The sequence below is a fragment of the Lagopus muta genome, chromosome 8, assembly GCF_023343835.1.
Source record: "Lagopus muta isolate bLagMut1 chromosome 8, bLagMut1 primary, whole genome shotgun sequence".
In the NCBI taxonomy this organism is placed as follows: Eukaryota; Metazoa; Chordata; class Aves; order Galliformes; family Phasianidae; genus Lagopus; species Lagopus muta.
The window spans coordinates 8798480-8823902 of NC_064440.1; the positions used below are offsets into that span (position 1 = coordinate 8798480).

Genomic DNA, 25423 nt, shown 5'->3' on the forward strand with positions numbered 1-25423 from the left:
CCTATAGATGTCTCTTGTGAAATGCTTTGCACAAAGTAAAGGTTTGGAGAAGCTCTACCAAGCACTACTTTTGTTGGTGGCTTTTTTTTCCCCTCTGTGTAGTCAAAGAATATGCCAAAATCATATGATTGTTTCGTGGAGCTTGATAAAGTTCTGGAATTCTGTAGAAAATATCTCTGCAATAAGGATAACAGTGATTTATGCCAAAAAAAATACTTGTGTATGTTCATGTATGGTTTGTGTTATTTTAACTTCAGTCACGATAATCTCAAAATAAGTTGATCTTTATCTCACAGATGCATCTTGCACTTAAAATATTTATTTAATCTTTACAGGCTTAGTAAAGTGAACTCGTTTGAATGCTTTTAACTTACATTTTCTTTATCATGCTGTCATTCTTCCAAGAACACATCTCTCCTCCTCTTCTTCGATTCAAGTGAAAGGATTCTTTTTGTGTGAGCCAAAAGGTGCCAGCTGACAAATTAGTCTTGTTTTACTGAGATGGCTGCAATTGGGATACTTCTCATTTGGATTAATAGCTTATTTTTATTTGCATTTCATTTTAAATCAGTACCTTGGTTTTGTATGGCTTAGAATTTGCAGTCTGAGCAGCCTAACAGTATGATTTCTCATTATTTTTCTATGAAAAGCCAGATGTTTGAAAGCCTGATTTAATAAGCAGTACACTCACAGTAGCAGCATCCGATATGACTCAAGATCATGACTGGAAAACAGCAGAGTGCTTTCATTTGCATGACTACTAAGTCTGCTAGGCAGGGTGAGAAGAAAGTTTCCATATCGTTGCCAATTCAGAGAACTAATAAGTCCAATAAACGCCACCTAATGCTGGACTGTCTTCTGGGCAGCTGTTCCCTCTTGCCGACTCTCCTGTCATTCTGCACGTCATGAGCCTGCCCACATCTCTTGGTGAAAGTAGCAGCTCTTTTGTATTAAATGCTTGGGTCTCTCTGTTTTCATTTGTCTACCTACCTTCCTGCCAGGAAATTGCTTTCATCCAGGATTTCCTCAATTCATACCTAATTTCATAGTGATAGGGTGGAATCCCCCATATGGAGCAACTGTTTCGTTCAGTGCCTGGAGCAGACAGATCAGGGCCACTGTGTTCTCACACTTGATTCTGTTTGGTTTTGTTCTGCTTTTGTTTTTTTTTCTCCTGGAATGCTCTTGATTATTTTGAGTTTTTGTATTCCAGTACCTGCCCATATAATTCCTCTTTAGAATCTGCATTGAGCTTATGCTGCTGTCTTACTGTGGAATGGAACAAAAGGCATAGCGAATGGTGGTCTATGTAAGACATGTCCCAGATGTGAATAAACTCAGGTTAAGGACTGAAATGATTAAATATATCAGTTTGTTTTCCTTGGAGTCTGCCTTCCATGCTGTATTTTTAAAGTGCCCTACCTAAGAAACCTTAGCTCCTTTGTGCCATCCTTTATCAAATAATGATTCCATGGGGAACAAATTGTCCAGAACTTCAGTTCCTTCTCTCATTTCTTAACACAGGATCCTCCACACTGCTAAGATGATAAATTCACCCTCTTTCTTCTTTTCGGATCACTAAGGTCTGCTGCTGTGGGATCTCCCTTGGAGACCTACATTCTTGGGGGAAAAGAAAAAAAAAACAGCTTTTTGTGCTGTGCCAGGTTTCTAGTTGCATTATAGCTGAGAAACAATCGATATGATTTCCCATTTACCTCCCCAAAATACTTCATGGATTATATCGCGTCTCTGGGTGGCTGTGTGGCATACCAGGCATGCATTTTCTCTTGGAGGTTTGAAACCCCGTTCTCTGACTATAAAGTAGATTAACTGGGAGCGAGCTTGTTACCTACCTGAACTCACGACAGTAAGGAGTTGTCTGTATTTGAAGACAGATGCTGAGAAAATCAAGAGCAAGATTTCAAAGGCATCAAATGTCCTTGTGTTAAAACTGCAGAAGAAAAATGGACAAATTGAAAGCAAAAGTATTCTTAGAACTTTTTCTCTTCTCACTCTACAACTTCCTGAAGGGAGGTTGTGATGCAAAAGGGTCTGGCCTCTTCTCCCAGGCAAATAGTAGGACCCGAGGAAATGGCAAGAAGTTATACCAGAGGAGGTTTAGGTTGGATATTAGGAGAAACTTTTTCTCTCAGAGGGTGGTCAGGCACTGGAATGGCTGCCCAGGGAGGTGGTGGAGTCACCGTCCCTGGCAGTGTTCAAGAGGCACCTGGATGAGGAGCTACGAGAGATGGTTTAGTAGCTTGTGGCACTGATAGGAATGGGAGGGTGGTTGGACTGGATGATCTTGCAGGTCGTTTCCAACCTTGTGATTCTGTGATTCTACTCCTATCACAAAAAAGCTAAGCTTTTTTTTTTTTTTTTTTTTTTTTTTTTTTGTATCTAAAATGTTTTTTTTTGTTTGTTTGTGGTGTTTTTGGTTTTTTTTGTGTGTGTGTGTGTAAGAAGGGGATTATTAGAATTGTTGATGGCATCGTCATGTTTAAATGGGTTTAGCTTGGTGACCGTGCTCTCCTGACTTTCAGCAAAGTAAGGCTGAGTACAAAGATCTTTAATTGCCTGAAAAGCTGTTTTTTTGACATGCCTTGTAAATACTTGGAACTTGGAGAAGTCAGACTATCCTGATCCTCAGTCTCTTGATGATAGACAGAAATTTAGAGCCTCTCATCATAGGGAACAGAGACAAATGCTATTCCACTTCTGTGTGAGAAGACATGAGTTGCTACTAGAAGGTGTTAAAGTGGATTTTTATTTTTATTTTTTTATTTTTTTTTAAGAAACAGAGTGAGTGAATTTTACTTTCAGAAGGTCGGAAAGTAATAGTTTTTGAAACAGATTATCCTCTAGCAGAACTTCCCAGTCTTTTTCAGCTGGTTCTGCCTTTGGCATGCATTCCAACCAAGCAATGCAGGATCTCACCTGAATGAAGAAAGATTATTGTGAACTCACTGTAGTTTGGTATAAACACAGCTTTGCAAAGGTTTAGGATGCATTGAGAATTTTCAGATTTGCCTGATGAAGAAAATTGGAAAGTAACCACACCAAAGAAAGAGATTTAAATATGTGATGTGTGTTTGTTTGATGCAGTGATTTAGCAAACTGGCAGGCTGTTAGCTGGCAGTGGGTATGGGTAGGTGGCTTTACAGGGTGAAGGCTTGGGCAGCTCTAGGCAGACTTGATTGCTTTGATTACAAGTTGTTAGCTGGAGCTATATGGAGGGAAGCATAGCCTTGCATTTGAAGTTGGAATGGGAATGGAGCACTTCACCATGATGCAAGCTTAGGGGACAGAATTTGAGGCTGTTGAGGAGTAACATACCAACATCATATTGCTATTCCAAATGCAGCAAAATCAAAGGTGCTGCTGCTGTTGCTGTGCTCCCTGAGATGATAGAATAATAGAATATCTCGGGTTGGATTGGTTGCATGAAGATCATCAAGCCCAGCTCCTGGCTGCACACAGGGCTACCCAAACTTTAGAGCCTATATCTGAGAGTGGTGTCAAGATGACCTTTGAACTCAGGCAACTAGGGCCGTGCTCACGGCCCTCTGGGGCAGAACCTTACCCCTCCCCTGACACAGCTCCATGCTGTTCCTTCTGGCCCCGTGGCTGTCAGACAGCAGAGCTCAGTGCTGCTCTCTGCTCCCTGTGAGAGCTGCAGCTGCCGTGAGGCCTTCCCTCAGCTCCTCAGCTCTGGGCTGAGCACATCCAGAGACCTCAGCTGCTCCTCATATGTCTTCCCCTCTAGTCCCTTCACCATCTTTGTGGACATCCTTTGGACACTAATAGTTTTATGTCCTTTTTGTACTGTGGGACCCAAACCTGCAGCCAATGCTGAGGTGAGGCTGTGCAGAGCAAAGCAGGACAACCCGTTCCCTCACTCGGTGGCAGTGCTGGGCCTGGTGCCCCTCAGATGTCCATCGTGTGCTTCTGTTGGACCTGCTCTGTGCTGCTGCTTCCAGCCACAAAAGCCTGCTGCCTTGTAGTAAAAAGCAATTGGTAAAGCCATGACACTTGTTGGAGTTCTGTATCTCTGTGTATCATGAATCAGCGTAATGGTATTGCTATTCCCGCCTGGAATAAATATTTCCTGACTAATGTGCCAGCTTAGCGGTGTGGAAATGAATGTCCTTTTCATAAACAAACTCTACTTCTCTGTAGTTCTCCTGTGGCGTACGTGTTGAGACAGAAAGTTACCTTTTCCTCTCATTTTGGGTTGTTAAGATGTTCCAGCTTCTCTAGTGTGGTCTGGGGTACTGGTGGTGAAAGAGCACTTAAAGAACAAGGAAATAGGGAGAATGGGACCAACCTGACAGTGTTTCTCAGACAACTGAAACAGAATGAAAATGGGGGGGGGTGGAGGGGGAGGAGTAAAAAAACCAAACACCACTTTTCTAAGGAATAAGGAGAAGGAATTAGCTCTCATTTACTCTCCAATTTTGCCAGCAACTTAAAAGCACTTTGTTATAAACCTTTTGTTCAAAAGTGTTCATTTGTCTCCACATGCATGTGTGTGAAAGGAGAATGTTTAGTGTTGAACTGAAGCATCCAGTTTTTCATTTCTGTTTGGGTGTAGATTTTAGGAGTGGAGTGCATGCGTGCGTGTTGAGTGCTGAGTTCTTATAAAATGTTCTTAAGTAAAAACTTTAAGCAAGAGCACCAATTGTAGATGTTTACTATTAAAACTTTCTTTGTAGGTTATTGCACTTAAGAATGAACATTGAAGACAAGCTGGGAGGATTATTTCTTAAATGTGGTGGCATAGACCAGATGCAGTCATCCAGGGCTATGGTAGGGATGGGTGCAGTATCTGACCAGTCCGGAGTGTCGGGAGAACGGCAAGAGGCAGTGCTTCAAGATCGGACTATGGCACACCAGGAAATTCTTGCACCAGACGAAGTGTTACAGGAAAGTGAACTTCGACAGCAAGAGATGATTTCACATGATGAACTCATGGTCCATGAGGAGACGGTAAAAAATGATGATGACATGGATACGCAAGATAGACTTCCTCAAGGGCTGCAGTATGCTGTTAACGTCCCTGTAAGCAATTTATTTGTGAAATATTGGAGAATTTACTAGGGAACTTGATCTGGTAGTCTTATCCTACTCTGGCAAGAATCTATTAATTGCTTGTTTGGATTTTGATTATCAAAATATTTATGAATAGATGCTACTTACGAAAATGTTGTTTGCCTCTGTCTGTGGACAGTTTTTTCCAATTAAATATAATCTTCAAGTATCTGTTTTATAAATATTTTATAATCAGGCTGTTACCATAGTATTAGCGAGTTAAAATGTGCTCTTCTTAATATATTTAATGTTCCAGGGTAGCTATAGACCAGAGTAAATAGCATTACGAGAAGGTGCATACTGTTTATTCGGTTGGTAGTACTGTTTAGTTTCTTTTGATATAGGAAGCATTTTCTTATATGTTTTCCAAATATGTGGACGCTTAGCAATTGCATTCACACTGCAGGTTGGACTGTGACACTTCATACATGACCATAAATATGCCCCTCCTCGATATCTAACAGAAGCCGTACCTCATCTTTCCCAGAGCGAATACAGATGACTTCCTTTTGAAAGCAGAGCATCTGTCTGTAAAGCAGCACATCATCACTGTTACCCGTCAAACATAAAGGATAATTGCAAGGACCTTAAAAGTAGATAGCCTTATATACAAGGAATAATCCTTAGAAAGGTAGCGTTGTTAAAACACTACTCTGTTAGCTGGAGATCAGGCAGTTCAGCTGTTAGAAAAATGTAAGAGTATCTTGCTCTTCATTAAAGTTTACCTCGAGAAATACTTTTTGGAAAACAAACAAACAAACAAAAAACAACACCAAGCCCTTTGTTAGCAGTATTTTTGTTTTCTTTAAAAATATTTCTGTCTTAAATATATAATAAACTATTCAGTTGAAGCTTGCATTGACAATACGCAGACTAAAGTAAAATAGGTGTGAAAAGCTGAATGGTTTTACAGATGGAAGTGATTTTAATATAAAGAGTGATCTCAAAATCACCACAGATCAGAAGGAAAAAAGACTTTGGGAGATGAATGAAAGGATACATCAAAATGTCACTGTAAAAATTAACTATGCCCTTTTTACTTAGATATTTATTATTCCTTTCACTTAAATTTCTGAAAGAATGAAGCCACAAGATAATTCCCTTTAGAAAAAGATTTTTCTGTTTCAGCAGTTTGTCATCTTCTAAAATTGAAAAATTGCTTTTCTGTAGTGAGAACCTTACCTGAAACTGGCACTTGGTATCTTAACAGATCAGTGTAAAGCAAGAAATTACCTTTACTGATGCATCTGAACAACAGAAACGAGACAAAAAACAAATACGAGAGCCAGTAGATTTGCAGAAAAAGAAGAAAAGAAAACAGCGTTCACCAGCAAAAGTAAGACATTGATTTGGCAAAACCAAGATTAAAAGAACCTGAAGATTTGGTTTACTATGACTAATTTCATTAGCATTTGAAGTAGTTAGGCTGGAAATGGTTTGTTTGCTCAGTAAAGATGCAGGTCTGAAGTTTACTAGAGACCCCAAACAAAACCTGATATAACAGTGTTTTTCTTTGAACTCTTTTTAGCAACGTGAACCCTTGACGTATTTTAACATCTGTCTCTCCAGGGAGTCTTCTCCAAATATTTTTTTAAAACTGAGTCGGTAGCTTTGTAGACAACCTATAAATCATTACTCTGTATCAGTCTAACAATAATTGTGCTTTTCTTTGAGCCTGACCATTTCATATGCTTTATGCATAGTGAAAAGTTTTTAAAAAGAAATCTAAAATGGTAGTTTGGAAAACTCTTAAAAAGTTGACTAATATACAAAAAATAATCTACTGGTAGGGAATGTTTCTGTGGTCATAATCATCTTCATATATGTATTTATTTATATCAAAAGATTCTTATGAGAGCTGCTCGTTTGTTACTTCAAAAATTGTTTTGTAGATCCATTCATGAAGAGTATGTGTCCCCGTATGTCTGAAAACATAGGCTTTCTTCTGAGACTTCAGATAAAAACAGTCATTTCACCTCATGAGGTAGCAGTGTTAGACCTTCTAGTAACTCTCTAAATCAGTCTTCATATTTAAAATAGAACCTATGCTGGATGCTCTGAAAGGCAAAAATGAGGTCACACGGAAGCATTAAATAAGCCTATTCTGAACTCAACCTAGGCTGTGTACCCATAGAAGGAAAACTCAACTTAGCACCAAGAAAAGTTCCAAAAATTCCTGCTGGGGACCCTCCAGTCCTCTTCAAAGCACTGCCAAATTTGGTGATGTTTGTAGTACACTTGTAAAGTTGACAGATTGTTTCAGATTGGGTGTGGAAGCAAGTTCCAAATCCTTTGCATCAAGATGTTTGTCCCTTTGATAGAAAAAGGAGATCTAGGTTGAATACCCTCCAAAGATCACTTCCATGGAAACACTGCAAGGTAGAAGAGGCATGTGTCCCTCCTTCTACAGGCACGTACTTGCATGCTTCCTTTTTATCTTCCAATCTGTCAATGTCATTCTTTTGAGATAACAAAAGATTGAAAAATGATCAGGAGAATTGTTAAACAGGTTTGTGGGTTTTTTTCAGTCTCTCTTCCCTTTTTTTTTTTTTTTTCAAGCTTGTCAGAGTAGAATGGCAGAAAGAAGCTAAAGGACTGACGTAGGTGACAGTCTACTCCAGCTTAAGTTAGCAATTCCAGAGTAACAGGTTGATTTTTCTATCCAAACTGCATCTGGGACTTTTACAATTGGAAGTCAGTGGATATGTGGAAACATTTTAAATTTTGTATCAGTGTAGTCATCATATGCATAAAAAGTCAGTTGCTTTTATGAATCCTATCTTCTTGTCCCCCTTCCATGCACACACATGCATGCACATGTACACACATACACATGCACACACAGACATGTACATACTCTTGTTACTTTTATTATGAAAGCTGCACTGACAAAGTTAACGTTCTTGATTTAAGAGATGTTCAGTGAATGGATGCAGTAGAAAAGCCCAGGGTTAGCATAATTGTGAAATTAAGTGTATTTTCTGCATGATTATTTAAAATATTTCAATATGTGTATAGAAATCCTAAGAGGTATTTAAATTTATTTTGATTTAATCAGTCAGCCTTTCATTAGTTGAGCGCTGTTACAGAGCAGAATTTTTCTGTCTGTATCAGAGGCTTACTGGAGCTGTAACATGCCACTCCTCCATGCGTATGAATGTGCTTGTCCTTCAGAGTGAATGCACAAGAATTTGTTAGCTGAGACTTTCCCTTTTGCTGAATTTGGATGCAGCAAAACTAAAAATTGTTTTAAGTAGAACCTACAGCATTTGCTACTGTTGCAGAAAGATTATTTCATTTATTCTGACTCCCTTTCTCATCATTATCATTATCATAAAACCTTAAATGTCATAACTAATCAAAATGCAGATGTCTTTCCCCAGCAGACTTTTATTTTTTAATAACAAGGGACTAAATTCTTTTACTGAAGGTTTCTTAAGTGCTTCTTTATAGTTCTATTTCCAGTTAAGTAAGCCTTTTGGAAACGCATTGTATTTACTGGTTTTCTTACGCTCTTGCCAGAGATAGTAGAGGGTTTGGGTGTGGGTTTTCATTTTGTTTTTTTTTTTTTCCTTTTCATTTTGACAAATTAAGAGAAAACCTATAATGAGCTTTATTGAATGAGATAGATGTGGTGTAAATATTTTTTTTTCAGTTCATTTTTCCAACCTTAAATGAAAATAGCTGCTTTGACACCAAAGCAATTGAGTGTGGAAAGCTGAATTTGTCAAAGAGATGTTCTAACGTGTATACTGAGTGAGCCATATTTTACTGAGTGAAAAACTTGGCTGAAGGATAATACTGTTGTCTTGGTTGTTCTGCTTTGGGGTTTTGGTTCTTAAAATACAATGTTGTCTCCGAGATCGCTGTTGTTATGCAGATGTAGGTAATTTGTATGTCTATCCTACATAATTTATTTGTCTCTTAGCAAATTGCAATCGTGATTTGAAAAAAAGAATATAAATTTTTGCTTTAAAATATGATTATCCATGGTACAGTGCCCAGAGGTGGTTTGGTTACTTTGCATCCTTTCCAACAGACGGGCAAAGTAAACATTAGCATCTAAAATGACTCAGCTGTGAATAGGAAAACTCTAAGCTGATTTTCCATGAGCTGCTTTTGCTTCCGTCCTGTCTTAATGTACAATGAGACACCAGTTGGATTGGACTGCAATTGGAAATGTAAGCTGAAAGCCTGTCGAGTAGCCTTATAGGAATTAGTGTTGTTTTACCTGAAAAATCAACATTTTCTGCATCAAAAAAATTAATGCTTTTTATTTTTTTGTAGTTAATAAGACAACTTTAGAGGGTAGTGTGAGAACAAATTTTACTCTTTTTAAAATAGATCCTTACAATAAATGAGGATGGATCACTTGGTCTGAAAACCCACAAATCTCATGTTTGTGAGCATTGCAATGCTGCCTTTAGAACCAACTACCATTTACAGAGACATGTCTTCATTCATACAGGTACTGCTTGACTTCAAATTTGTCTTTTCTACTATATAAAGAGTTATTTACTTATGTTAAAATGTTTTCAGCTCTATGCGAATTTCACTTTTAAGACTGTAGCTAACTTGGCATCTAAGCTTAGAGATTCCATGCACCAAAGTGTCAAAAGAATGCCAGGGGGAAAAAAATAAAACAAAACAAACAGCAAATGTTTATTAAACTGAAGACCTAACTGTTTACAAGGTTTCTTTTCTTTCTTTATCAGAAAGTAATGGGTTGACTTGTAGCCTAAGTGCCAAAATTGACCCCTTTGTAAAATGTGTTCCGGCTGCTTATTTGCCTGATGAGGTATCTCTCTGGTTCGGAGAAGTGAAAAAGGTACTTACCATTATAATAGCTTGCCAGTATCCTGAATGCAGTCTTATGCCAGCATCATGATTGATCTTGTTCATGAGGAAATTAAAGCCATTTCAGATCACTCTTCCATGCTAGACTTAATGTGAATCTTAGGATCATGGAAAGCATTCTGGAGTTCACATTCGTAGTAGGGCTAATGTTTTTTGGTACTGGAGTATTTTTGGAATTCGCTCAGATGCTGGTTTTTTTAATAGAGATTTTAATATTCCTCAAAAGTAGTTATCAGAAACAACAGTGTGTAGTTATTAACTTATGGATGTGGAATTATATTGTTCAAGGTGAAAAACCATTTCAGTGCAGTCAGTGCGACATGCGTTTCATACAGAAGTACCTGCTACAGAGGCATGAGAAGATTCATACTGGTGAGTATAGTGCCTTGAGTATCTTTACTGGCGTGCTTAAAAACTGTTTCCCCACTCAGGCAAGGTTTCTTGTAAGAAGTATGCAGCCTAAAACCCTGTTGTAGTTTGGTTTGACTTAACAAATGTTATAAAACTTTAGAAAATAAATTAGCTCTGTGCTTTTGACTTGCTCCTTTTTCCTTTGGCTGTAAAGTGAGTATAAATCTAATAGGCAATTTTGAAAGTCTGTACATAGTCCCAGTGATAACTCTTGAAATTTGTGCATTCGTAAAGGTTAAGGTTTGGTAAGCAGTTGTACCTTTTGTTGTATCAAGTTAATTTGGACAGCGGGGACTTCCAAATCTTCCTCTTGGTAGATTTTTTTTTTTTTTTTAAATTTAATTTAAATTTAAATTTCTTTTGGAATTCAGTGGATAAGTGCCAGGACTAAAATGGCCAAAATGCCTAACCCCAAAGGTATGAGAGTCAGCTTTACTTATAGCTTTTTTTTTTCTTTTTTTGAAAGGTTTAATTCAGAACTGTTCTAAAAATAAGAGCCTTAGTTTAAAAATACGCAATGTAGGTCAAACAAGGCCCAGAGTTTTAAGCCAGAGAGTTAAAGTTTATACACATTTATTTTTTTATTATTACTATTTTGTTGCAGTGCACAAAACCACATTCTTTAACAGGTTTGGCTTTGTTGGGTTTTTGGCATTTTGGTGCATGGCCTTTCAATCCCTCTTTAAATATTTTGTAATATGGTCCCTTTGGACTAGATGCCAATTTCTCAGCCTCTTTTATAGAAAAGCAGAGCTGGTGAATGTGCACAGTGTTTCTTGGCTGTAGCATTTAAGTGGACATAAAAACTACTAACACGCAGTGCAGTGTGTGCATGTGTGTGAGCTGAGAGGGAGAAAAGTCTCTGCAAAATGAATTTTCAGAGCAGTGTACAGGGAGTTACATGCACAAATGCCCTGTTGTTTATGGGATTTTTGTATCCTAAGTTGCCACGAGTCCAGACTAAGTAGGTTTCCTTCAGCCAGTCAGCCACAGAAGAGTCCTCCATTCTTCTGTCCAGCGTCTTTGTTCTGTTCATAGTCTTTCCTCTGGCACTGAATTGGTGAACCATGCTGCCTTCACTTTGTGTAGATATTATTCTTGAAAAGAATGCTCATTCATTCTCGTTTGTCTGTCTGTTTGCCTCCCACCCCAAAAGAAAAGACAGAAATTTAAGTGTAGGGTGTTTTTCTCCACATTTTTCAGAAGATTTTTTTTCATGATGATTATTCCCTGTACGTGGCTTTGAAAATGTGAGTCTGGGCAATGTAGTTAATTAACGCTTGACTGCAAATATTTCATAACTGAATTTGATTATCTTTTGAGATTCAGTCTCTAGCTCCAATGACAGCTTTGGAGGGAGGGTTGGGCATGGTGGTGGGGCTGTTGTTTTTTTTCTAGCTCTCACATACACCATTTTTTGCTTAGCAGAGGGGAAGCAGCCATTTAACAAATCAACTATATTGTTATCATAATCTTTAGATAACTGGTTTTCTCTTTTCCTCTGCATCCTGAGGTATAGTTCAGGAATATTAAAAATGATGGTTGTGTCTGAATGGCTGAATTGTGGGTGTTTTCCTAGATGACAGGTAGTAAATGCTTAGGAGAAATCACTAAAGAACCAGCTTCCAGGAGTGTAATTTCCATTTTATTGAGGTAGTTTCCAGTAGGCAATCATCTCACATTTTTAGTGTTAGTTACTGCACTTGTTTAAAAAATAATAAAATAACTAACAACACTGATTTTTTTTTTTTTTTCTTTTTAGTAACTCCCCCCCTCTCTTATCACCCCCTCCCTCCCCAGTAAAAGAAAGGGGGAAATAAAAGGGGGATTTCTTTTTCAATTTCATTTAGTTAGTAAATATTTGCCCAGTGCTCTGTTTGAGGGCTTGGCCCAGTCGTAGCATGGCTAATTGTCATTCTGCATACCATCTGTGTTTTCACTCCTGTACGACAGCTCACAATGGGGCCATGGCTGTTTGTGTGGTGTTACTGTGTTGTGCAGAGCTGCATAACTGAATCCATCCAGGAAAGCGGACAAGGGGAATTTTCAGTTAGTTGTTCTGACAGTAAGGCGAATGGTGGGCCTGTGTTTTTGCTTTGGTGGAAGTAAAGGAGATCTCTTTGTATTACTTGTTCTCTTCAAGAAATACGCCTTAAATATTCTTTTGTATATATACTTATTTTGCATTTTTATTCCCATGAATGGTTGGTTTTCAGCACCAGTTCTTGTGCTGTGCTCAAAATATTGATGAAGAACAGTTTTTTGTTTTTTTTCAAAAGGCATTTATCAAATTTTCAAGTTTATTATTTTAAGATAATCAGAGATGGTGGTTACACTTAGAAGCCCCATTTGATGTCTCTTAGTAGGCCTGAATTTACAGGTGCTCCCAGTAAGTCAAGTTCCAGTGTAACTTGAATTCAGTCAAATGAAACGTTTTGATGGAGGGAGGAAGCAATCAATGAACAGCCTTATTCTGTGTAAATAATTAAATAGTTGCATCTAAAAGCAGACATTACATTAATACAAAATTAGCTTCCTAGAAACAATTGGATGAAGAGGAAGGCAGCAGTGCTAGAGCTCTGCTGCTCACCTTGCCACTGGTGATGCAGCAAATTGCTGTCTCAGTTAAGAGAAAAGGAACGGTTCTTGGGACATGAATTCTTTCATCTTTTAAGCTTACTGGGCTCATGAAGATATCAAATGTTTGTGTTTTTTTTCCCAAATGACTGCTTTATTTTTGCTTGGAAATATTTCTGTATACCTTATCTACTCATGCACTTGTGTGTCATAATTCTGTAACCCACCCTACTTTCCATTTTAAACACAGAAGATGAGGTTGCATTAAAAAAAAGGCAACACTGGGGCTAATAATCCAAATGCTTATTATTACAGTGATGTGATGCTTTTTATTGCTTTCTTTTGTATTTTATCATTTGTATTTTGCCTGTTTAGATTTTAAACGGCCCTGGAGATTTGCTGCTCTAATTGTTAAGAGACTTTATACAGTATTCAGAGCCACTCTTTAACAGCTGTAGCACTCAGTTCTAACACGTTTGCAGTGTAGACACAAAATGTAGACTGTTTTTGTAAATAATACACAGTTTGATTTTTTTTTTAACTGTTTTTCTGCATCTGAATCTTTCCCACTCAGTTATTTCAGAAATATAAGTTTTAGATTCTCCCTATGCTACCAAAGGCTATTATTAATGATCTCCATTTCCAATTTATCTTGTTTTAAAAGTAAAACCAAATTTCAGAAGGCATCTGAAGTTTCAGGCTTCTGCTAGAAAAAGAGTATTACAGAATGCATATCCTTATATTCATTTTTAATCTTTTTCTAATATTGTATCTTCCTTATGAAGATTAAAGGAAGAATTAAGTCTGGTATCAGTTCCACAAAGGGTTTCTTGATTTTACTTTCCAGGCTGTTCTGGAATTGAACTGAAAAGTATTATTCTCTGTGCAGCATCCCCAAATTTTTGTTCTTAAGGAGGTGTGGCCAGCAGTGCCTTTTGCTGTACCCTCAAAGTCTCCTGAGTAACTCTCACAATCTGCTTCTTTTCCACACCACAAATTTGGAAACCATGTGGTAGTAGTACAAGCTCTGGCAGAGGTTTGCTTCTGCCACCTTGCCGTTGGTATGGAAATACTCTGCAAGGAAACAACTGAAACCCCTTTTTAACCCAATATAAACCTTGGGTAACAAACGGAGCAGTTAGTCTTTTGCCAGTGAATAGCCAGTTTCAGTAGGTGAGTGTTAAGGATTCTGGGACCGCTCCCGTCCAGAGGTGGGTGTGAGGCTGAAGGTAAGTGTGCCACTGAAGGTTTATGAGGCTGAAAGGTAACTCAGAGAGCATAACAAGAGTTGTTCGAAGGGCTGATTTAAAAGAAACACGAGGTGGAACAATAGAGAAAAATGAAATAAAACATAATTTTAAAAAGGATTTAGTAGCCTTTGGGAATTGAAGAGTTTGTTGTATAGAGCAGTAGAACAGTGAGGCCTCATTTTTTTTGAAAGTGAAGCAGGGATTTGAATTTGATGCAGAAAGTCTCAGCAGGCTCAATGTACATAAAAACACCATAGGAGTAGGTACACCTAACAGATGAAAAGAACAGGACAGGAAAAGTGGAGTTTGAAAAATGAAAAAGGTAGACCAGAGAGGAGGATTTGCTTGTAGACAGTTCCACTGAGGAATACGTGGTAGGTGCTGAGAAAAACAAAATTTTATGGTGGTTATTAATAAGTAAGAAATGGTAAAAGCTGCTCTCCAATTGAATGTGAAAGAAGAGTGAAGATGCTGAGGTTGTGAACCAGTAGAAAAAGAATGGGTGGTAACTGAGAGATCTTTTGGAGAGATAATTTGGTTTAAGGGAGAAAAAATTGGAATTATTTCATCCAGGAAAGCGTTTGGTTGAGAAACCACACTGTGAGGTAGGAATTAATAACTGGAAATTGGAGATAGGCTTACAGAGAGATTTAGAAGTTGCTTAGAATTAAGAAGATTGAAACTGGGGACATTAATGATCTGACATGGAGCAAATGTGTGGGTGATGCAGCTATTTTCCATTCTGGTTTCTATAAATACTGCCATCTTATTTTAAGGTACAGTCATTTCTACCATATTTCCATCTATAGAAGGATGTGGCTAAATTTCTCTGTTCTAAACAGAAAACAGTAACAGAGTAAAATTTTAAAAAATTAATATAATGTTACTAATTATTAGTTGTCATGTTATATACTATATATTATGAATCATTCTTGTATGCAATTTAATAAAACAATTTTAAAGAATAAAATTACTTCAGAAATAATCTGCATGTTCCTGGAATCAAGATAGTTATTTCTATTTCACATACATATAAGGGGAAAGAAAAAAAAAAAAAAAGAAAGAAAATAGCAAGTATCCTTCAAAACTTCTAAATGAAGGCTTGAAAATGCATAATTTTCAATTATATGCAATAAGGAGGGATAGGATAGAGTTAAATGAGTTGGTGAGAGAATTAAAGTGTTTTTATATAATCCTCTGCCTTGAGATTATGTGGAAACATTTAGGAAGGTTATCTTTGTTGTTCTTCATTTGTTAGATTTAAGACAGACATGTGCATCTGCATTAGAAAGAGGGGAAGAGAATTTTAAAGGTGTTTTTTTTTTTTCCTGTAAAGATTTATTTTAAATTTGAAGCCTCAGCTTCAGTGCTGAGAGAACTGTGAGCAAGCCCTATACTGTTTTACAATAGCAGCTGATTAAGTCCTCTTCTTTGTTACTGCTAATAGAGAATGTAATATTTGTCCTGGTAATTGTGGGAAGAACATTGATATTGGTGTTTTTTTTTTTAGATTAATGTTGCTACATGTTTTTTATCAGGTGAGAAGCCATTTCGTTGTGATGAATGTGGTATGAGGTTTATTCAGAAGTATCACATGGAAAGGCACAAAAGAACTCACAGTGGAGAGAAGCCTTACCAGTGCGAGTATTGTTTGCAGGTAAGATGATGTGGTGAAATCTTTCACAGTTAAAAAATAAAAAGCATGCCAGTTCCCAAGTGGCAATTTCATGGGAATTTCTGCAGCTACTGTAGTCCTGTACATATATAAAATAATGTTTTTTTTCAGTTACAGTGAGCTGAATTGGTGCCTAGGTGGAGCAGTCGCAGCTGCCCGAGGTTGACTATTGATATACACTGATTGTTTGACACTTCTTTAGAAGTTAATAACATGGGATAGCCTATCAAGTAAATTTGTTACAATTAGTTTCTTAGCAATAATACATTTATTGTTCTCTAATTACAAAAATATGTGTTCTGCAGTATTTCTCCAGGACTGATCGTGTGCTGAAACACAAACGTATGTGCCATGAGAACCGTGACAAGAAACCCAACAGAAGTGCCACCAAAGTTGGCTTTTTGCCATCGGAGGAAGATTCTGGTTTCTCTACGCCTATGAAAGACAGCTCCTTGCCAAAGAAGAAAAGGCAGAAAACAGAGAAAACAAAATCTGGAGATAAGGACTGTACGGATAAATCAGAACAGAAGAAGGACAAAAATGACTATTTGCCTTTGTATTCTGCTAGTACGAAAGTAAAAGATGAATATATGGTAGCAGAATATGCTGTCGAGATGCCACATTCTTCTGTCAGTGGGTCGCACTTAGAAGAAGCAAATTCTGGAGAAATACACCCTCCCAAACTCGTTCTCAAGAAAGTTAACAGCAAGAGGAGTCTTAAACAGCCACTTGAGCAAAGTCAAAGCATTTCACCTTTATCTACGTATGAAGACAGCAAAGTTTCAAAGTATACCTTTGATCTTGTGGATAAACAGAGTTTACTGGACTCTGAAGGTAATGCTGACATTGATCAAGTTGACACATTACAAGAAGGGCCCAGTAAACCTGTACACAGCAGCACTAACTATGATGATGCAATGCAGTTTTTAAAGAAAAAGAGGTATCTACAAGCAGCTAGTAACAACAGTAGGGAATATGCCTTGAATGTAAGTACCATAGCATCTCAGCCTTCTGTAACACAGGCAGCTGTGGCAAGCGTCATTGATGAATCTGCCACAGCTTCGATATTAGACACACAGGCACTGAATGTTGAAATTAAAGGCAGCCATGACAAAAATGTCATTCCAGATGAGGTACTGCAAACTCTGTTAGATCATTATTCACACAAGGCTAACGGACAGCATGAGATCTCCTTCAGTGTGGCTGACACTGAGGTGACCTCCAGTATATCAATCAATTCTTCCGAAGTATCTGAGGTCACCCAATCTGAGACCGTTGGAACAAGCTCTCAAGCTTCCTCATCAGATAAAGCTAGTATGTTACAAGAATACTCAAAGTTTTTACAACAAGCTTTGGACAGAACTAGCCAAAATGATGCCTATTTGAACAACCCAAGCCTTAATTTTGTGACTGATAACCAGACTCTTACAACCCAGCCAGCATTTCCTTCCATAGAGAAGCAGGTCTACACGTCTATCCCCGTCAACAGCTTTCGCTCGGGAATGAACTCTCCATTAAGAACAACTCCAGACAAGTCTCATTTTGGACTAATGGTTGGTGATTCGCAGCACCCTTTTCCATTTTCAGGTGACGAGGCAAATCATTCTTCCTCCTCCTCTACACAGGACTTCTTGGAACAAGTAACTTCTCAGAAGAAAGCAGAGGCACAGCCTGTTCATCAAGCATATCAAATTAGCTCCTTTGAGCAGCCCTTCAGAGCTCAGTATCATGGGGCAAGAGCTGGAATATCATCTCAATTTAGCACTGCCAATGGACAGGTGAACCTTCGGGGACCAGGGACAAGTGCTGACTTCCCAGAATTTCCCTTGGTGAATGTAAATGATAGCAGAGCTGGGATGACTTCTTCACCTGATGCCACAACGGGCCAGACTTTTGGCTAAGAAATCTTTGTAAATAATACTGGCACTTTAGAACACATTTGTCAAAAGGGGGTTGCTCTGTATAAGATGGAGTTCTGTACAGCTTTTAAGAGCGCTATGTTAAAACAAAAGTAAGCTGATATTAGCAAGACCAATAACTGCTTTATATTTTTTATTTCCTTTTTCCTGGTTAGTAACCAGTAATTGATCTGCCTCACGTCGTTGCCCTTATCAAAGGCAGATTATTATTCACTTGTTTGAATCCAGTAATTATTTTAACTTCTATAAAATTTAAAATAAACAGAATCCCCAGGTAAGACTTTTCCCCCATGATTGCTTCCTTACTGGTTTCCTCGTGTGCTTTGGGAAGACAGTTTATTGTCTGCTACTATTCATATTGTCATTTTCAGGCTTGTCAGTGTAGTCATTGCTCTTCATCAGGGAACCAACATGTACTAAACACACAGAATAAACTGCAAGTTTAAAAGTCAAGCAGATATGGCTTTAAAAGATGGCATTTTCTGGAAAAATAATCTTGCTTCCATCTCTCTCAAAAAGTAATTTTAGATCACATGCCCTTTGTTTCTGCTTTCCATTACCTTGAGTTGTGTTTGGAGGAAAAAATGACTTCTGGTAGACTAACTCTACTATTTAAAAGTCAAATTGATTTAAAATTCTTTAAACAATTTTTTAAGCAAACACATAACTGCTAATGCATTTACTTCGTTCCTGAAGTAATGTGTATTTCTTTGTACAGCTGAATCTAGATGTAACTTTTTAATGACTTTTTTCATATGCAGATGTCAAGATTTTGAAGTTTTAGTTAAAATATTCTGTAGATAACATTCCCAGTTACGTAATGCTTACACAAACTGTGTATTCCAAGATTTAAAAGCTTAACTGTACCTTACCCTACATACTCATGATTAACATAGAGCACTTAGTCTATTTGATTGATTTGATTTCTCAAAAAAAGAAAAAAATTAAGATCTTTAGGTTTGATGCGGTTGCATTTTCATCTCATACAGCTCCAATTACAGCTTCCAACATACAGTGAGATTGGGTATCGTGAGCTTCTGTCTTAATTCTCTGTCTAGGATTATGACAGTTCAGCTCATTAAATTAATCAAAATATCCCCATGAGCTGAAGAAGTGGGCATTCAAATTTCATGCATCTTCTTAATGTTTGATTAGAGAAGGTCATTCCAATTTTACCAACCAAAACTGTCGAGTAATGCTAGTGAACAGGATTTCTTTCTCAATATAAATGAGCGATCAGAAGTTTTCATTGCATTTCACAATATAAATAAACTACAAAGTTTATCCCTTTACCACAAATATGGTTTTTTGAATAGTACTTTGTCTTGAAGTATGCAGTATGGTACGATAAGTAGTTCTGTGTGCATTTTTAAGGTGGTAAGATTTGAGTAGCATAACTATTGTGTAGTTTAAGTTAACAATTTACAGATTTTTGAACTGTATGTTCATAATATTGCACCTTCCCTAAAGGGACACTGTCTGGTAGTTTAAGGCAGTTTAAGCCTAATGTAGGCTGATTAACCAGGGAAAAACATGCACGCGCAGACACGTGTGTGTGTGTGTGTGTGTGTGAATATATATATATATATATATGTATGTATATATATATGTATGTTTTTTTTTTATAGGATTGCGAACATTCTTTTACAGCACTATTGCTAGCTGGTATTTCTCAGATGACGCCATCAGGTAGGAGAAAATACTGCATCTCAAGGAGCTATAAAATATATCTTGCTTTTGAAGGGACTTGAGCAGGGCACAGAATAGTCCCCACCTTTTCTGAAAACAGTAGCAATTTTTTTTTTTTTCTTTTTGATAGGAAGCTGATTTTACAGGTGTTTTTCTTTTTTCTTTCTTTTTTTTCCCTTATGGTATCACTATTAAAGCACTAACTTCACTTGGTACAATTCAGGGAGAAAGCATGTTTGTAATCCATGGCTTGCTTCCTGCGTTGTCAGGAAATACAAATTGCATAAAATTCTCACTAAATATTTTTGTATAGGAAATCAAATCATGTTTTGACTTGTGTGTTTAATATAAGGAAGGTGTTTCTGCATGTTATCGCTTGCCAGTAACTTGGTCTGAATATTTGGCCCTGAATTAAAAAAAAAGAATGTGCATCAAGGGAGAAGAGTAAATTCCTTGTGGGCTATTAATAATACATGTAAAACAAAAATTATTGGAAAGAATATTTTCAATCTGATTCATGTCTCTGTTTTTCTTCCTTTGTGGTCAGTTGGTTGGTTTTTGATTTTGTTTTGTTTTTTTTTTTTTGGCTTTCCGTTCTGCTTTGCACAGTTATAATAAATATGGCCCCCATAGCCTCGAAGCCACCTCCTGTTACACCTGTTTTGTTCTCATCGTTCTATTTCCATGACATCCTAGTTTGTGCTGCCTGCTTAATATGTTGTTGACATCTTTGTTCTAATGTCCTGTTGTTGCAAGTAGATGACCATTACTAGTAATACTGTTTGTTGTAAATACGACAAGCAGCAAATGCCAAAAGAAAAAGGAAAAACAAAGAAAAACAAGTGGGGGGGGTGGGGGGTGGCTGGGAGAGGGCAACTAGATTATTACTGCACTAGTCTGGTCTGGTAGGAAAGTAAAAGGAATAAAAAGCCTGAATCTCCTAAAGCAGATTGACTCATTTTTACTTAGCAAAAGTCACTGCATTGATTCTCTGCTGAGAGAAGGTGATGGAGGAGTAGCAGGGAGCGCTGTTGCCTCGCGCCATCTTCACTCTTAACAAATCGCTGCTTGGGTGTGTGAGTGAGCAAGCTGCTGTACAGAGGGAAGGAACTCACCCTTCCCCAGAGCAAAGTGGGAGTCATCTGAGAAGATGTTATTCCTTCTGTCGTAGTTCCTTCTCCAGTCTTCTGATGAGCCATTACAGCTATCCTCAGTGCCTTAGGACAGGCTGTGAAGTCCCAGTGTAGCCTGTGGGGAATATCTATAGGATTCTCGAGTACTTGATCTGCCGATGCTTGAAGCTTTCCGTGACAGAGGAGTTAACCAAATATACTGCTATCATTTCCTGAGTGCATGCCCTTTCATTCTGGAAAAAGTCTGTATGTAGTTCTGGGAGACTGCTCTGTGTAAAAGCTTGCGCTTCGTCAATAATTACATTATTTAATAAGATTTTCTACTGTTAAAATCCTGCTGCTTCTAATCTGCTACAGATGCATGTTCTTCGTTTCAAGCAGGTCAGTGTTCATTTCTGTTAGTTTTCCGTGGATGTCCAAAAGAGCTGAAAAAGCAGCGACGTCGGTGTTAGTTCTGTTCTTGTACTGCTGTGGTCGCTCAGCAGAAGTTGGAGTTAGCATCTGTATTGCATAGAGCGAGCAACACAGGTTCTTTCTGAAGGGTCATGCAGGCTGCAGGTGTGTGTATGTAAGGGGGAACCTTTTGTGGCTCTCTCCTCGCCATAGAGCAACAATGATTTTTTTTTAAAAGAGGAAATGGATGATGTTTATTACCAAACTATATATATACATATATGTCTATATATATAGACACATACTCATAGGCCATATTTTGGACCTAAATTACTTGACAGTGTCCCTTTTAGCATGAGTCCTTTGGTATATTTTACCGTTCACGTAACAGACGATGAAGGAATCAGCTTGGAATGGTATCCTAATATGCATTTACGTTTTCTTCTTTTGATTTGAGAATGAATTAATCACAAATGGCAAGGTTTAGAGAGAAGGGTTAACAATGTGTATCGCTGTACACTGGTTTACAAAATACATAAATTGAATGATAAAGGAATTATGTTAACGATCGCGTGTCTCCTAGTATTGTCATGAGGAAAATGGTGTTTCAGGAAGAAAATAGGACAAGAAAGTATCTGCATGAATTAACACTTGCATTACTTTTCTATTGTACTTGTCGGTTTTTTGGATGAAGGGAACTTTTCATTGTTAATTGAGAAGTACAGTAAAATCTTGCTAATTCGCTGACAGCTAACCAGAGCATCCCATAGGTTTATATGTCCCCTATGGTCTCTCTCTTCCCACCTCTCTGCGATGTGCTAAAAAGTACAGTAGCGAAGTCTCGTATGAGTAATACTGTACTGCTTCACCTGAGTATACTACAGAATCTATGTCAGTATACTGGGAGGTACACGAAGCACTGCAAACTAAATCACAATTGTCAGAATAAATGGACAAAGTACCTTTTGTGATGTGACATCCTTGCTTTCATTGCCTGCTTCTTCACTACTTTCAAAATTGTGATTTCTAAAGGGTTTCCGAGTCATTGCTGCGAATTATTGGGGTTCTACTGTAACTTTTGGAAGCATTCGTATGTTCTCCTATGAAAACTTTCCACCTGGACGTATACATGATATTCCATGCTTGTTCAGAATATTTTTACAGTGTTTGTATCACACGTAGTAACTATTTGAAATGAACCAGAATATTTGGGTGAATTCAGTCTGAATTTTGCAGCATTGGATTTCTTTATGTATGTATATTTGCCAACTAAATATTCTTGGTTTTGAGAGCTTTGTTTTTTTTTTTTTTTTCCTGTTTGTTTGTTCTTTGTTGGCCTGTTTTAATACCATTACAAATTGCAGGGAAAAAATGCTCCAGGGAATAGGTTTGACAAATCTAATAGGCAGAAATCTGCTTCTGCAGTCGGTACCAGTACACATGTGAACTTTCAGATTACATGGTTGGTACTGAGGCAAGCTCATCGTGTTACACTCTGCTAGTTTTAAATGTGTTACGGAGATGAAGCCTTGTAACTTTGAAAGTTCATTCGACTTACGGTAATGCATGTTTGTGTTAGGCATGTAATGCATTTAGCTGAAGCTCACTTGGCAAGGGGCAAGTACTAGAAAGTATTACTGCTAATGAGAAGAGTTGTCTCTAAGTTAAAACTTCAACCTTTGTTCAAGTTTAAATTGCTTTGTGTCAGGGAAATACATTTATAGTCGCTTTTGCTCTACTCTGCGTAAAGAACCTTATGTTTCCTTTTTAAAATTGTAACTTTTGGTAGGAAACACAAACTGAGGCAAGCAAACATTTCTAAGAGTTGTTTCTTGCTCTCCTTAATCCAATGGATGGAAAGGTAATATGTGTAAACAACATTATTTTATTTTTTTATGCAATATCATGCTGTAAATATGATTTATCAAATAAGGATGTACCTATGATTGAATCTTTGATTCTGCACAGTTAGAGTTTATATATAAATATAAATGTCTTGACAATCAAGGACTTATGTCAGTCTTCCTTTATGATGTTTATTATTGTTATGCATTCCATTTGTTTGAATCGAGTACCGATGTGGAAATTTGTATTGTCTGTAAAGTATGTAATGTTTTTATAGCCTGTTTAAAGAAGAAACAACAAATGCTGTAAATAGATCTGGACTGATGGCAGTACCGCTCTGTTCGAAGGCGTACGATGTTGTACTGTTTGTAAGCAATAATACATGACAGTGCTAACTTTACGAGTAGCATAAGGATAAGTTCCAAAAATACCTTTGGGGAGTTAATAGCCTTGAGTTAACGAATATTCTTAATCGTTTTTTACAAATAAATTCAAGTGTCCTCCTGCTGGAGTAGGTAACATTGTTTACACAGCACAATCTCAGTCACAGAGAGGACAGCCTTTAGATCCATGGCTTCATCCGTGCACACTTTGAGTAAGAAAGGAATGGCTTGGCTGCACTTCTGCGAGAGGAGGAAGACTGCAAAAGTTGAATAGCTGTGTCTCTAAAGGGTGAGAGATACTATTCTGCTTCTGTGCTGATTCCTGACAACTCCTCTGCTTAAATTTGGAGTCTTTAAGTCCTGATACTGAGCTGACGAGACTTGGGCCTCCAGTACAAAGGAGTGGTTCTCTCCGTATTTCGTATGCAGTTAAACAGTGAACTTCCAAGTCACGTGTTCAGTTGAGTTGCATATTTTTCCAGTTATGAGCTATGAGATGATGAGTTTATTCTGACAAATAAACTAAACGTCAAACTTATAGTTTGAATTGAGTAGGGATTAGACTGTACAGAGCAGCAAAACTATTTGAACGCAGTCATCACTGCTTTAGAACCCCCCCACCCCGATTTATAAATGTATATGACCTACATTTTATAGAAAAGAAAATGTTTTTAAATGCTAGTCATTTATATAATATGTGCTTTGAAGGATTTGCTAGTCCACTTCTGTCACTTTTAGTACACTGGTATCTTTTATATGTAATGTATGCTTTTTATTATTATTGTAGTAAAGCATTTCAGTAGGAGGAATTTTGCAACAGTATGAGGGGTTGAACTTTTCCTTGTCAGAAATGAATTATACTGGACTTTGTCTGTGTAGTCTTGTCTTTCTTTTAACTCTGTCTGGAAGGGAGCTTGGTGTTCAATAAAGCAAGTGACCTCCTTTCATGTTGAAGGCATACTATGTAGTGCTGAATCGGATCTGGAAACGTGATGGATTTGAAGACAGAGCAATCAGTGCAAACTCTAAGCGTACAGAAGAAACTGTGCTCTGGAAAACCTGGTGATACATATCTAGTGGAACACTGTTACGGTGCATTTTCTGATCTAGTGTTATTTTCCTCAAGTCCAAATGCCTTCTTCGTACTTCAACTAATAAACAGAAAAATCCATATAGATAAACTTAGGACAATAGGTTTATTTAGATAATTATACAGTATTTCTTTATCCTACGCCATCTATTCCGTCCGTTTATTACTAGGCAAAAGATCATAACCTGAATTCCATCAGTAAAAGTATGTATATTGATAAGAGATGGTTTTGTAGGAACTGGGCAAGGATGAAATTTGTATATTCTTTATGACAGAAACCAAGGTGGGGGTCTGTCTGTGCTCCTGGGAGATGAGGAAGTCCCCGATACAAAGAATGTGTGTGTGAGTGTGTGTGTGTACATATGTGAAAGATGCATGGGCCTCCTGGCAAAAGTGATACAAGTGTAAAAGGATTTAATGTAGCTCAACACATGACTTATGTTTAGTATGTAAAAGAAACGTATAAATTTCATAATTCAAAAAGACAAAAATAGTTTTGCAGGAAACAAAACTATTTGGATAGCAGGCTTGACCAAATAAATGTTTTGGTTAAACTTGATATATTTTAAATGATTCTATTTCTGCCTTTATTTCTGCCCTAAAAGCAACCTAAAGTATTTTGGGAGTTACTCTTATCTGTTCCTTTGACTGTGAGTGTAATTTATATCATGGTTTACAAAACGTGGCATGAAGGATCGGATTGTTTTATCTGTATAATACAATGAAAGATGGCTTTTTTTACATCATCACGGTGAATGGTATTGTATTAGGATTGATTTATTCATTTGGTGACTTAATGAGTTCCATCGCTTTTGACATAATTGTTTTCTTATGGTTAACTTAGTCATTTGGGGCTTATAATACCCTCCTATGTATTGTGATACTAAGGGAAGTTATGTTTTCGCTTTATTTTTAATTAAACTAATAGTTTGATAATTTATATTTGCAAATGATGCATTTTAAATGTGGTCACTTGCTGTTTGAAAAATAAAAATATAGAATACTGTTTTATGAATAGACTTTTAGCAGTATTTTTCACACTAGTGAATTTCAAACGAAATGTCTCTGAGGCAGATGGAGGCTCGTGAGGATGCTTGCTGTTGTGTAAGA

The 25423-nt window shown here is 37.4% G+C and overlaps 1 protein-coding gene across 4 annotated transcripts in view; it reads left to right on the top strand.

The window, feature by feature from the left end:
• ZNF148 (zinc finger protein 148) overlaps window positions 1-25332 on the top strand; it is a 38393-nt gene extending 13061 nt beyond the window's left edge. For 3 of the 4 annotated variants that reach the window (XM_048952486.1, XM_048952485.1, XM_048952483.1), the window contains exons 2-7: window positions 4716-5061; window positions 6302-6427; window positions 9436-9559; window positions 10237-10320; window positions 15725-15843; window positions 16167-25332. In XM_048952486.1, coding sequence (XP_048808443.1) covers window positions 4732-5061; window positions 6302-6427; window positions 9436-9559; window positions 10237-10320; window positions 15725-15843; window positions 16167-17762 — 2379 coding nt within the window. In that variant the 5' untranslated portion in view covers window positions 4716-4731 and the 3' untranslated portion in view covers window positions 17763-25332. The remainder of the gene's footprint in view (window positions 1-4715; window positions 5062-6301; window positions 6428-9435; window positions 9560-10236; window positions 10321-15724; window positions 15844-16166) is intronic. The other variant, XM_048952487.1, reaches the window with a different exon arrangement.
• The last annotated feature ends 91 nt before the right edge of the window (window positions 25333-25423 follow it).